General features: G+C 34.9%; 1 protein-coding gene across 1 annotated transcript; it reads right to left on the reverse strand.

The window, feature by feature from the left end:
- Positions 1 to 8,034: 8,034 nt before the first annotated feature.
- LOC131616995 (uncharacterized exonuclease domain-containing protein At3g15140) lies at positions 8,035 to 11,970 on the reverse strand. Its single transcript, XM_058888395.1, has 6 exons — positions 11,056 to 11,970; positions 10,708 to 10,910; positions 10,239 to 10,319; positions 9,844 to 9,960; positions 9,577 to 9,700; positions 8,035 to 8,700 (listed from the first exon to the last, which is right to left on the reverse strand). The coding sequence occupies exons 1-6, from the start codon at positions 11,281 to 11,283 to the stop codon at positions 8,503 to 8,505; spliced, it is 951 nt and encodes a 316-aa protein (XP_058744378.1). The 5' UTR covers positions 11,284 to 11,970; the 3' UTR covers positions 8,035 to 8,502.
- Positions 11,971 to 12,605: the final 635 nt, after the last annotated feature.

A 12,605-nucleotide genomic window follows, 5' to 3' on the forward strand; every position in this document is an offset into this window, starting at 1 on the left:
TCAGGCTTTTTAGAACTTGTGAAGTTCTTGAACTTCCTTTGCTTACTCTTCTAGAGTTGGTTTACCCTTCTGGAGATCATGGACAATTCATCTTCTTCTTCTTCTGATTCTGATTCTTCAGAATCTTCTTCTTCCGCCTGAAAAGCGTTAGTGCATTTTTTATTCAAAGATTTTAAAGCAATAGACTTACCTTTCTTTTGAGGTTCATTAGCATCCAGCTCTATTTCATGACTCCTCAAAGCACTGATCAGCTCTTCCAAAGATACTTCATTCAGATTCTTTGCAATCTTGAATGCAGTCACCATTGGGCCCCATCTTTTGGGCAAGCTTCTGATGATCTTCTTGACGTGACCAGCCTTTGTATATCCCTTGTCAAGAACTCTTAATCCAGCAGTTAGAGTTTGAAATATTGAGAACATTGTTTCAATGTTTTCATCATCCTCCATCTGAAGGCTTCATACTTCTAGATTAATGCAAGAGCTTTTGTCTCTTTAACTTGGGCATTTCCTTCGTGAGTCATCTTTAATGAATCAAAGATGTCATGGGCAGTTTCCCTGTTTGATATCTTCTCATATTCAGAATGAGAAATAGCATTCAGCAGAATAGTCCTTGACTTATGATGATTTTTGAATTGTTTCTTTTGATCATCACTCATTTCTTGTCTTGACATCTTTGCTCCACTAGCATTTACTGGATGTTTGTAACCATCCATAAGCAAGTCCCATAAATCACCATCTAGACCAAGAAAGTAACTTTCCAATCTATCTTTCCAGTATTCAAAGTTTTCACCATCAAATACTGGTGGTCTAGAATATCTATTTCCATTTCCATTGTTGTGTTGATCATTTGAAGTAGATGTAGTAGTAGGAGTAATAGCATCAACCATATTGACTTAGTGTTTTTCTCACCCTGAATCTTTTTCTAACACGGTTAAGTGCTTGCACCTAGAACCGGTGCTCTGATGCCAATTGAAGGATAGAAAAACACTTAGAAAGGGGGGGTTTGAATAAGTGTGACTTTAAAAACTCTTAAGATAAAAACAAATAACACAGTTATTTTTATCCTGGTTCATTGTTAACGAAACTACTCCAGTCCACCCCCTTAGAGTGATTTACCTCAATTGAGGATTTAATCCACTAACCAATCTTGATTATAATGGTTGTCCACTTAGAAACACTCTAAGTCTTCTAGAGTATACTGATCACACCTTGATCACTCTAGGAAATCAACACTTAGAAACTTCTAAGTCTTCTAGAGTCTACTGATCTCACTGATCACTCTAGGAACCTTTTACAAATCAATGTAAAATAAATTTTTACAAGAGTATTCAAATGCTTCTTAGAAAGCTATAATCACAATTGCGATATTTCTCTTAAGTTCTTAGCTTAAATCTCACTAAGATATTACAAGTTAAGTGAGGTTGAAGATGAAGTTTGAGAGCTTTTGAATTTGACATCGTTTCTGTATTTTTGCGCAAGAGTTGTGTATTCAGCTTCTCATCATAAGTTCTATTTATAGGCGTTTTGAGAAGATGACCGTTGGGAGCATTTAATGCGTTGCATGTTCCGTACAGCTCTGCATTTAATGTTTCACTATTTTGTCAACTACCTCGAGCCTTGCTTTTACTGCTTCTACTGACTTTGCCTTTTGTAGCTTCTAACGTTCCTTTTTTCAGTTAGCATAGCCTGTCATCTTATACTTGCTTCTGATCTAATGTTTCTAGATACAACGTTTGAATAATCAGAGTCAAATAGTTGGTGCAGAGCATCTTCTTGTCTTCTGACCTTGAAGTGCTTTAGCGTGATACCATAAGAACTTCAGTGCTTCTGCTTCTGATCTCATGTTCTTCTGATGCTTCATAGACCATGTTCTGATTCTGCTTGACCATCTTCTGATGTCTTGCGAGAGCATGTTCTGATGTTGCAATCTTGAACCTTCTGAGTCAGTGCTTCTGGCGTTGAATTGTGCGTACTCCTTATATGATTCCTGAATTGGAAAATGTAAAGGATTAGAGTACCATATTATCTTATACAAAATTCATATACATTGTTATCATCAAAACAAGAATATTGATCAGAACAAATCTTGTTCTAACAGAATATTCCTCATTCAGAAAAGAACTTTTCTCACAAAAACACTTAGGATAAAACATTAGTAAGGGAAAGTTTAAAGAGAGAGAGAGAGAGAGAGAGAGAGAGAGAGAGAGAGAGTTGAAAGTGTTAACACACGATTATGGATGATTTTGAATGAGAAATGAAACCTCTATTTATAGGCATGACAAAATGGAAATTTCAATAAAAGCTTTTTATGATATTCTAATCAATTTGAGCTTTTTATCTAACCGATTAGATGGTTAAAATAATTGTTTGTAAGTTCTCAAAAAGGAAGGTTAAGATATCTAGCCGCAGCACATAATCAAGATGCCTTCGAAATAACTCGGGCCTCAAGTTTGCGCATTTCTAACCGATTAGAAAAATAAATTTTTTTCGTATATCTATTTTAATTATTCCCAATTCATCTAATACAACTTCCAGATTAGTATTTGTCCATACACTCATATGAAGTAAACTTTTTTCTTTGAAGTGTTTAAATATACAAGCTAGAATATATATACATATATATATATATATATATATATATATATATATATATATATATATATATATATATATATATATATATATATTCTAGCTTGTATATTTAAAATTAAAGTGGTTTAGATTTATTTTGATTTATGAAATATACACATTATTTGTCCATACACTTATATGAAGTAAACTTTTTTCTTTGAAGTGTTTAAATATACAAGCTAGAATATATATATGATTAAAGTGGTTTAGATATATTTTGATTTATGAAATATACACATTATTTATGAAAGTGAATCACTCATCGGACAACAAAGAAGATTGAACTTACCGTGTACGTCTTTGACCTAAGATCAAACTTATGAAGTGTCTATTTACACATAATTGGCAAAAATGAATCAACCATTGGACAACCAAGAAAATTAAACTTACCATATACGTGTTTTACCTAAGATCAAACATATGAAGTGCCTATTTACACATTATTGATAAAAATGATCAGTCATCAGACAACCGAGAAAATTGAACTTACCATATACGTCTTTGACCTAAAATCAAACATATGAAGTGCCTATTTTGTCGAAGGATGTCACACTCACATTGTCACCAAAATCCTAACCAAAATCCTAAAAGTTGATATATATGAAATGTCTATTTTGTAAGTCACACTCACATTTTCACACTCACATTGTCACCAAAATCCTAGAAGATTTGTTTCAAAAAGGGTGGTCAATTAAATATTTTTATCACTTCCCAATGAGGCACAAATTACAAAGAACAAAGTAAAGTGGAATGTAGAGAAGTGAATATTTGGTGAAATGCTTGAGTTTCTAATGCACTCAAGTAATTTGATTATATACACACTAGAGAGTAAATACAAGATAAGATTTTCAAGGATGTTGCTAGTTCCTCGATACATGTATGTAATTTTCTAGGCATAGACTTTTAGGTACATGTATTGACTCCTAAATACAAATTTATAATTCCAATATTTTATAATTCCAACACTCCCCCTCAAGCTGGTGAATGGATATCAATCATTCCCAGCTTGCAAGTCAATTGATTGAAACGATCAGGTGGCAAGCCTTTTGTTAACACATCTGCTAGTTGATGCCTAGAAGGAATGTAGGATGTAGCTATTAAACCACTGTCTAGTTTTTCCTTGATGAAATGGCGGTCAATCTCAATGTGTTTGGTCCTGTCATGCTGAACAGGATTATGAGCAATACTGATTGTTGACTTGTTATCACAGAACAACTTCATAGGCCCTTCACATTGTATTTTCAGATCATTTAGAATGATCCTCATCCAAAGTAACTCAAAGATTCCTTGAGCCAAAGCTCGAAATTCTGCCTCAGCGCTTGATCGAGCCACTACATTTTGTTTCTTACTTCTCCATGTGACAAGGTTCCCACACAAGAGGGTGCAAAATCCCGAAGTGGATCTTCTATCACTAATTGATCCTGCATAGTCAGCATCGGTGTAGGCTTCTATAGTTAAGCTTCCACCTCTTTTGAACAATAGTCCTCTTCCTGGAGTAGCCTTGAGGTATTGCAAGATACGATCAACAGATTGTAAGTGTCGCATTCTCGGGTCATGCATAAACTGGCTCACTACACTGACTGCATAAGCCAAGTCAGGCCTAGTGTGTGCCAGGTAAATCAACTTTCCTACCAACCTCTGATATTGGACTCTGTCAACTTTGGCACTTTCTTCTTCGAGGCTTAACTTGTGGTTTTGATCTATGGGAACACTTGATGGTTTGCATCCCAGTTTCCTAGTTTCTTGCAAGAGATCGAGTATATACTTCCTTTGAGATATGAAAATGCCTTGGTTTGAGTAAGCAACCTCAATTCCCAAAAAATACTTGAGTTGTCCAAGGTCCTTCATCTCGAATTCTGCCGATAGTTTTTCCTTTAGCAATTGTTTCTCTGCCTGATCATCTCCTGTAATAATAATATCATCAACATAAACAAGAAGTATAGTCAGTTTTCCTTCATGCGAGTGCTTAAAGAAAAGAGTATGATCTCCTTGACTCTGCTTGCAGCCTAAGTACACCATTGCTTTTGTGAATCTTCCAAACCATTCTCTAGGAGATTGTTTTAGCCCATATAAGGCTCTCCTCAATCGACACACCTTGTTGGATCCACATGAAGGGCCAAATCCCGGCGGGATCTCCATGTACACCTCTTCTTCTAAGTTTCCATGCAAGAATGCATTTTTGACATCAAGCTATTGTAATTCCCATCCGGAGTGAGCAGCAAGAGATAATAAGATTCGAACAGTGTTCATTTTCGCAACTGGAGCAAAGGTTTCCTCATAATCTATGCCATATGTCTGTGTGTATCCTTTTGCCACTAGTCTGGCTTTGTAACGATCAAAAGTACCATCTTATTTGTGTTTGACTGTATAGATCCACCTGCAACCAACGGGTTTCTTGCCTTCCCGTCTATCAACAATCTCCCAAGTTCCATTTTTTTCAAGAGCTTTCATTTCCTCATCCATGGCTTGGACCCAATTTCTATCTTTCAATGCCTCTCGAACAGATGATAGGGTGACCACAGAGTCAACTGCAGAAATAAAACTTTGATGCTGCAAGGAAAGATTTTTAGAGGAGACAAATTGAGATATAGGGTATTTGGCACATGACCTTTTTCCTTTCCTTAAAGCAATAGGCAAATCATCTGTATTAGTATCGCAAGTGTCAGAGCTACGGGAATCACTAATAGGATTATGTGTTTCAACACTTACCTCTGGTTCTGGCAATTGGAGTTGTGTTTGGAGCAGGTCGGGCTTACTTCTTCTTTGATACACCAAGGTTGGCTCACCGGCCTTAGTTTTTGTTGGTATGGAGGATGATGGTTCCTGCAAAACAGACGACAAAGGAGGGACAAAAATAGAAGCAGGCGACTCAAATTCTGTATTTGGAGAAGCATGCTCAATAATAGGAGGATCAGTTATAGGACTTGACACAGGATTCACGGTCGACTCGGGAGACTCAATTGTAGGACCGGTAATAGGACTTATAAGAGGAGTCATGGGCAACTCAGGTAGGACTAAAAATTCGGAATCAGATTCTACATTCTGAATGCTCTCCCCCTGAAGCTGAGGACGAGTGAAGTAGGCTAAATTCTCATGAAACGTGACATCTTTAGAGACAAAGTACTTACGACTAGGAGGATGATAGCATTTATATCCTCTCTTGTTTGGGGGATAGCCAACAAAGATGCATCTGGCTGCGCGGGGGTCCAACTTACTTCAGTGTTGTTTATGGATATGGACAAAGGCAACACAACCAAATACTCGAGACTCTGCAAAATAGAAACAGAAGGAAACCGTGAAGTCATAAACTGAACAGGACTGACATTACCTAACATGCGAGATGGAACCCGATTAATCAAGTAGGCAGCTGTCAGAACGGCTTCTCCCCAATATGAGTTAGGAACTGCCATTTGGAAGAGAATGGCTCGAGCAACTTCAAGTAAATGACAATTCTTTCTTTCTGCAACACCATTTTGTTGTGGGGTGTCGACACATGTAAATTCATGAACTATTCCCCGTTGACTGGTAAAATTTGAAAGGATGTGATTGGCATACTCTTTGCCATTGTCAGAGCGGATTCTTTTAATCCCCTTGCCAAATTGTGTTTGTACCATATTTAAAAAACTAATAAACAATTCTGGTGCTTCTGATTTATCCTTCATCAAGAAAATCCAAGTTGCTCGAGTACAATCATCAATAAATGATACAAACCATTTAGCACCCGAAATATTAGAAATAGGTGCAGGTCCCCATACATCAGAATGTATGAGATCAAAAGGTTCAGCACTTCTATTGGAACTAGGAGTAAAAGAGACACGATGATGTTTAGCTAACTCACAAACGTCACATTTAAAAGACTCAACTGAATGATGTAAAAATAAAGAAGGAAACATAGACTTAACTAAAGAGAATGGTGGATGACCAAGACGTTTGTGCTGAAGCCAAATTTGTGCGGCGGAATGAGAAGAGGACACGGAAGACTCAGTCTGCAAGTAGGAAGCCAAAACCTTCGAACAATTTGGTTCATTAGATAGGTAGTACAACCCTCCCTTTTCCTTAGCAACTCCAATTGTCTTCCCCGTGGTAAGATCCTGAAAAACACAATAAGAAGTGAAAAATATTACTTTACAATTCTGATCACGGGTGAGTTTACGAATAGATATTAGGTTGTGAGAGAGTGTGGGAACATGTAGAACATCCTGTAATTGAAGTGAAGGTTGCAAGTTAACTCTCCCAGAGCCATCAATACGAGCATAAGAACCATTAGCAACCGTAACATAACGGTTCTTATCAGAGGAGGTGTAAGATGAAATCCAACTGGGATTGAATTTCATATGATCGGTGGCACCAGAGTCCAAAATCCAAGCATTCTTAGGTATTTTATCGCAAACACTAAAGGATTGAGAGCATACGCTCAAGCCGGTCGTCGGTAGAGAACAACTTCCAAAAACCTTTAAACGATTCACCTCATCCTCGGTGAATGATAAAGAGTAATCAACATAATTTTTTTTAGCCATTTGTAGCAAGCTAAAAATAAAAATAACAACAAGAAGATGAAATATTCCTCAAGTGGGGCCTAAAAGACAGCAATGAAGGGTTGATAGATGAAAGGAATAAAGAGGGGTTTGTGTGAGGTGTTTCTGGACAGGGTAACAAGGCTACAATGAAGGGTAACAAGACTGCAATGAAGGCAGAAAAAAAACTTGCAATGAAGGGTAACAAGGATGCAATAAAGGCTGAAAAATTGTCACAATGAAGGTGACTTGAGATTTACCGAAATGAAGACGGCTAGGGTTTATGCAGAAACAAGTCTCTCAGGATCGAGTGCTCTTTATACTACTCCGGCCTTATTTATAAGCAAATATTCCATTTTTAGGTTCATTGAGTAATGAATGTATCTAGTCTACTATGCAGACCAGATACATTCATTACTCAATGAACCTAAAAAAAGAATCTTTGCTTATAAATAAGGTCGGATGGAGTACCATGTAGAGAAGTGAATATTTGGTGAAATGCTTGAGTTTCTAATGCACTCAAGTAATTTGATTATATACACACTAGAGAGTAAATACAAGATAAGATTTTCAAAGATGTTGCTAGTTCCTAGATACATGTATGTAATTTTTTAGGCATAGACTTCTAGGTACATGTATTGACTCCTAAGTCACACTCACATTTTCACACTCACATTGTCACCAAAATCCTAGAAGATTTGTTTCAAAAAGGGTGGTCAGTTAAATATTTTTATCACATCCCAATGAGGCACAAATTACAAAGAACAAAGTAAAGTGGAATAAATATTCATGATATGAAACACAAAAAATTGTTGAGGCTACAGAAAAAATCATGAGACATGATTTTCATTTATATTTGTTTTAATATTGTTGGGTGTTGACCTAACATAAGATGACTTTTTGTTTTTGGTTTCATGTACTATATTTTGCATGTCATTTTTTTGGATCATGTTTAGTTCCAAAATGTTTAAATTTTTAAAATTCCATAAATATGGTTTACTTTAAATAATTGTCATTAGATAATTGAGTTCATCATAAATTCAAGAGTACGAGTACTCAATACGGGGGCATGCAAGAGATTATAAAAATAGATACTGAGCAGGACGGACAGAAATTGCCCACTCACTCAGTGATTATAAAAGGAGAGTGAGAGAGATTCACTGAGTGGGCAATTTGTGGCAGTTTGTTTTAAAAATATTTCATCCATAATTTCTTTTACAATTGTATAATAACATTCTACATTACTATTTTTAGTGTTTGACTAAACTAAAATCGAATACTAAGACTTGGAAAAGTTGAAAACAACAATTTACTAGTGAAAAAAACTATGAGTACACTAGTGAGGTTAAAGACCACAGTCAGATACGGTTCTTGAAAAGAAAATCGACATCTCGAGGAGACTTGGGATTCCTCCTTGCAGTAATCTGTACAAGAGCACCATCGACAAGCATGTGTTGCAGTACTCTTGTTATATTCTTTGTGTCATCAATGCCAAGATGATGACTTCCCACCAAAGGTATCTGCAGCTGCTTCATCATTGTAACCATTCCTGGGGCCTGTTATCCATTATCAAGGAAACATGTAATATTGAATATATATTATTTATGATTAATAAAACAAAGGGGGTGAAATTCAACACAATCCAGCTTAAGATGTGACATAACATATTCCATGTACATGATAAAGCTGATGTTGTTTATAAACGGTTTTGTAGATTCATGTCATTAATAGGAACAAAGTAATCAAAGACCCCTATTTATCAAATATTTTCAAATTCGCCGGGTTACTATTCTATGCATGATACTAAAAGAAAAAGGTACACAATAGAATGGAAAACAATTTTTTTTCTTCAATTTGTAACCAGAACTGATTAATCATCTGTGTGATATTATTTTGGTAATCATTTTGATACCAGCTATATTCTATCAGTTATGAGGGAGTGGATTCTCTCCCGTGAGAATCTCTCTAGTGCAATCCTGTCTTTTAAAAATGGGTTGGGAAAATATATAAATATTAGATGCATTAATTTCAAGGGCTATGATTGAAACTGGATAGAAAACTAGTGTGAAGTACAATGGAGAGACTCCATTCCCCAGTTATAAATAATTTTTTTTATAGAAGTTCTTGAATAATTTTACTCGGTGATCATGATTGATGGGTTCTCAAAGATGAGCCCACACATGTTTCTAAAATAGGACTATAAGGAAGAAGAAATCTATTGTTACAATCATAATTTACAGTTCAAGACTATGTATCCAAATCTACGAGACTAGACCTTACCATTTATGCTCCAAAATATAAATCTTAAAATTGATTTTAAAACAGAAGCATTCATAGTTATTATTGAACACTCCAATTAGTCTTCAAGAATTCCATTGAACCATTTGCCCAAAGTTTCCATAATTCAAATTCTAAATGTTAAAAGAACTTACCCTCCTATTGTAAAAGTTCAGATAGATATCTTTGAGATTAATCCATTCCATAAAATAGCTGGGAAGTTTTATCCTTGACACTTCACACTGTTGAGGGACCTTTGTTTTCAAATCCCAATTTCCACTGCAAAAGCGAAAGAGATTTATTTAAAAGAAAAAATGAAGTTATTCTAGATGTATAAGGCCGGAAATTAATGTAACCTTGCAATTAAGAAAAAGTAAAAGTATAAGAGGTAAACCATGAAACAGTGACAGTGTGACACTTACCAAGTTACAAATGCTGCACGATTAAGTTCTCCTCCATTCCAGAGCTTTTGTTGCATTAACCAAGATTCAAATTCTTCAATAACTTCCTTGAATGGTATAGCTGTATCATGCCAGACTCTAACAGAAAAAAGTCAAACTATTTTTATGATTAATTTAAGTGGTATACCAATAACCAATCTTATTTAACTATTCTAACACATGAAATCATACCTTACTACAAGCAACTTTAAATTACCAATATTATAGTCAAAACACTACAAGAAGGACAAAATTTGGAAAAGAGTTGAACCTTCTTGTTAGACTCTTGTCCGTATTACAAATGAAAATTGTGAAGATTGTATAGATATATCATGAGTATGAGGAAGTAGGGCTCTAAACAAAACTAAGTTTCATACCTATCAACTCCAATTTTTCCATACTTTCCTTCAATGTACTCATTTATTCTTTGTTCGGTCATATTCGAGGGCCTCACAAACCTATTAGACAGATAAAGGAACAATGGGAAAAAAACAGTCAGATATACAAAAACGAAATTAAAAAGTTGTGCAAAATTCAATAATCCTCAAAAGTAAAATATATTTCTGAATTCATTAGAAACAAACTTAAGAAATCACAACATATTAATCTCAAATATTTGTCAAAACTCACAAGCCCGCTGTTGCAGTTGAGCCTAGTATTCTATTCAATGGAAAACAAACTATTTCCAAATGAATTATTAATATCAAAATGATGCCTGTGTATAATTAGAAGTTGATCTTCTTGATATTTCATTATATTTGAAGAAAAGTAATCTCAACAATATGTAATCACAGAACAGTGCTCTAACTAGACATGCTATAAAGTGGCAGGAAAATAAAAAAAAACCTGTGGAAAATGTGTTGAACTTGCAATGTTTTTGCACTAACCATTAGTACCGGAAACTCAAGAATCTCAACTTTGCCCTCTAAATCAAGTACAAGGAAAAAGTCAAGATTCTGTGAGCGCATTTTGTTTAACTCAGCAATATTGACTAGAAGGTCCCTGGAGCAATCATGATTAAACGTGTCAAGGTGAATAAGATCATCCATCTACAAATTTGGAGAAAAGAACACCATCAAAACTAGTAATTTGATCAAACAGGTGGCATGCGAACCAAAATTTAAAAGTAAGGCACAACAAGGATTAGCCAGATACAAAAATGAAGCAAAAAAGAGTTAAAAGAAGGAAGATTGCCTTGGTGCACTTTCCCTGTGTGTGATACAAGCACATTGGTTTGAAGCGGGTGGTGTGAGAGTGAGAAGTGGAAAGTGAAGCAGAGATAGTGAAGGAGTGGTTTGGAGGAAGAGAAAGAGAGTTGGTAAGAGTAAGAGGCGACGAGAGTGGGAATGAGAAGTGAGAAATGAAAGGATTACGATTACGGTGAGACAAAATCTTGAACAAGCAAGCTCTAACAAGCGCCATCCTCGAATGGAATTTGAAACGCACCAGCTGTTTGTTTTTGTGATAAAACTAGTGGGATAAAAGTGATAATAAATAGTGCCTTTAATTATTTTCATATATAACCGCTAATAATAATTCTTTCATTTGGATTCGCCTTCAAGGAGTTGTTAGTTGGTAGCTCGCCGGAGCGCGGGAGGGAGGATGATATTTGGTGGATTCCGAACGGAGAAGAGATTTTTTTCGGTAAGGTCTTGTTACGATTATTTTTCGGTAAATAGTCTTTGTTATAATTTTATTCCGGAAAGAGAGATGGCGTTGAAGTTGGTTTGGAAAGCTTTATTTCCTTTTAGATTTAAAGCTTTTGCTTGGAGGGTTTTGATTGATAGCCTCCCTTCTAAAAATCTCCTTTTTGTTAGAGGTATTTTCTCTTCTCCTTCCGATCTTTTTTGTGAGTTTTGTAAAGATAGTGAGGAAAGTATAGCGTATCTTTTCTTTTCTTGTGTTTTGTTAAGAAAGTGTGGAGCTCCATTTTGGAGTGGTTAGAGATGGACTTGGTTTTGCTCCCGTTAGTTTGGGAGAACTTTCTTTTAGCCTTTGAAGGGTTTAGGAGGAAGGAAGTGAAGAAGGGATCTGAGAGCTTGGTTTGGATAGCGGTGTGTTGGGGGTTGTGGAGAATGAGAAACAAAGTCATTTTCGGGAACGATAGTTGGAGTGTCTCGGACATTGTTTGGAGTATAAAAGTGTTGATTTGGAAATGGTCAACGGCGAAATTACGTACGGCAATTGTAATTTTTATGATTTTTGCAAAGATCCCTTGCATTTCTTAAGTTAGATTGCAATTGTGATGTAATTTCGATTGCCTCTTCGGTTTTTACCGATTTTTGTAAGAGGGTTTGAGTACCCCTAGTACTCCTTTTTAATATATTCCTTGCTTAAAAATATATATATATATATATATATATATATATATATATATATATATATATATATATATATATATATATATATATATATATATATATATATATATATATATATATATATATATATATATAATTTTTAATTAAAAAAATGATAGAATCAATAGTAGATTTTTTTTCATTATTATTTAATATTTTGACCGTTAATTTCAAATTTCTGTTATTATTGTTTTATTTTGGTGCTTTTAAAAAATGAGAAGTTATGATTTGATCAAAATTTGTTTTGTATAATTAGTATGCGTTTCTAAAATTTGATAAAGGTTCCCGTTTATAACAATAGTATTATTTCATTAATTTTTTTATGTTTAGAACAAAATAGATGATAAATTTATATTATTCAATATTTAGATCAGTAGTAAATGC

The sequence above is a fragment of the Vicia villosa genome, linkage group LG7 (assembly GCF_029867415.1).
Source record: "Vicia villosa cultivar HV-30 ecotype Madison, WI linkage group LG7, Vvil1.0, whole genome shotgun sequence".
Taxonomy (NCBI): domain Eukaryota; kingdom Viridiplantae; phylum Streptophyta; class Magnoliopsida; order Fabales; family Fabaceae; genus Vicia; species Vicia villosa.

What these genes read in the sequence shown, in the direction of transcription:
- LOC131616995 (XM_058888395.1), bottom strand. Translation starts at nt 11,283, where the DNA reads ATGGCGCTTGTTAGAGCTTGCTTGTTCAAGATTTTGTCTCACCGTAAT. An exon ending in CGTGCAGCATTTGTAACTTG is followed by an intron (nt 9,701 to 9,843) that starts GTAAGTGTCACA and finishes TCGCTTTTGCAG; the next exon opens with TGGAAATTGGGATTTGAAAA. An exon ending in TGAACTTTTACAATAGGAGG is followed by an intron (nt 8,701 to 9,576) that starts GTAAGTTCTTTT and finishes AATGGATAACAG; the next exon opens with GCCCCAGGAATGGTTACAAT.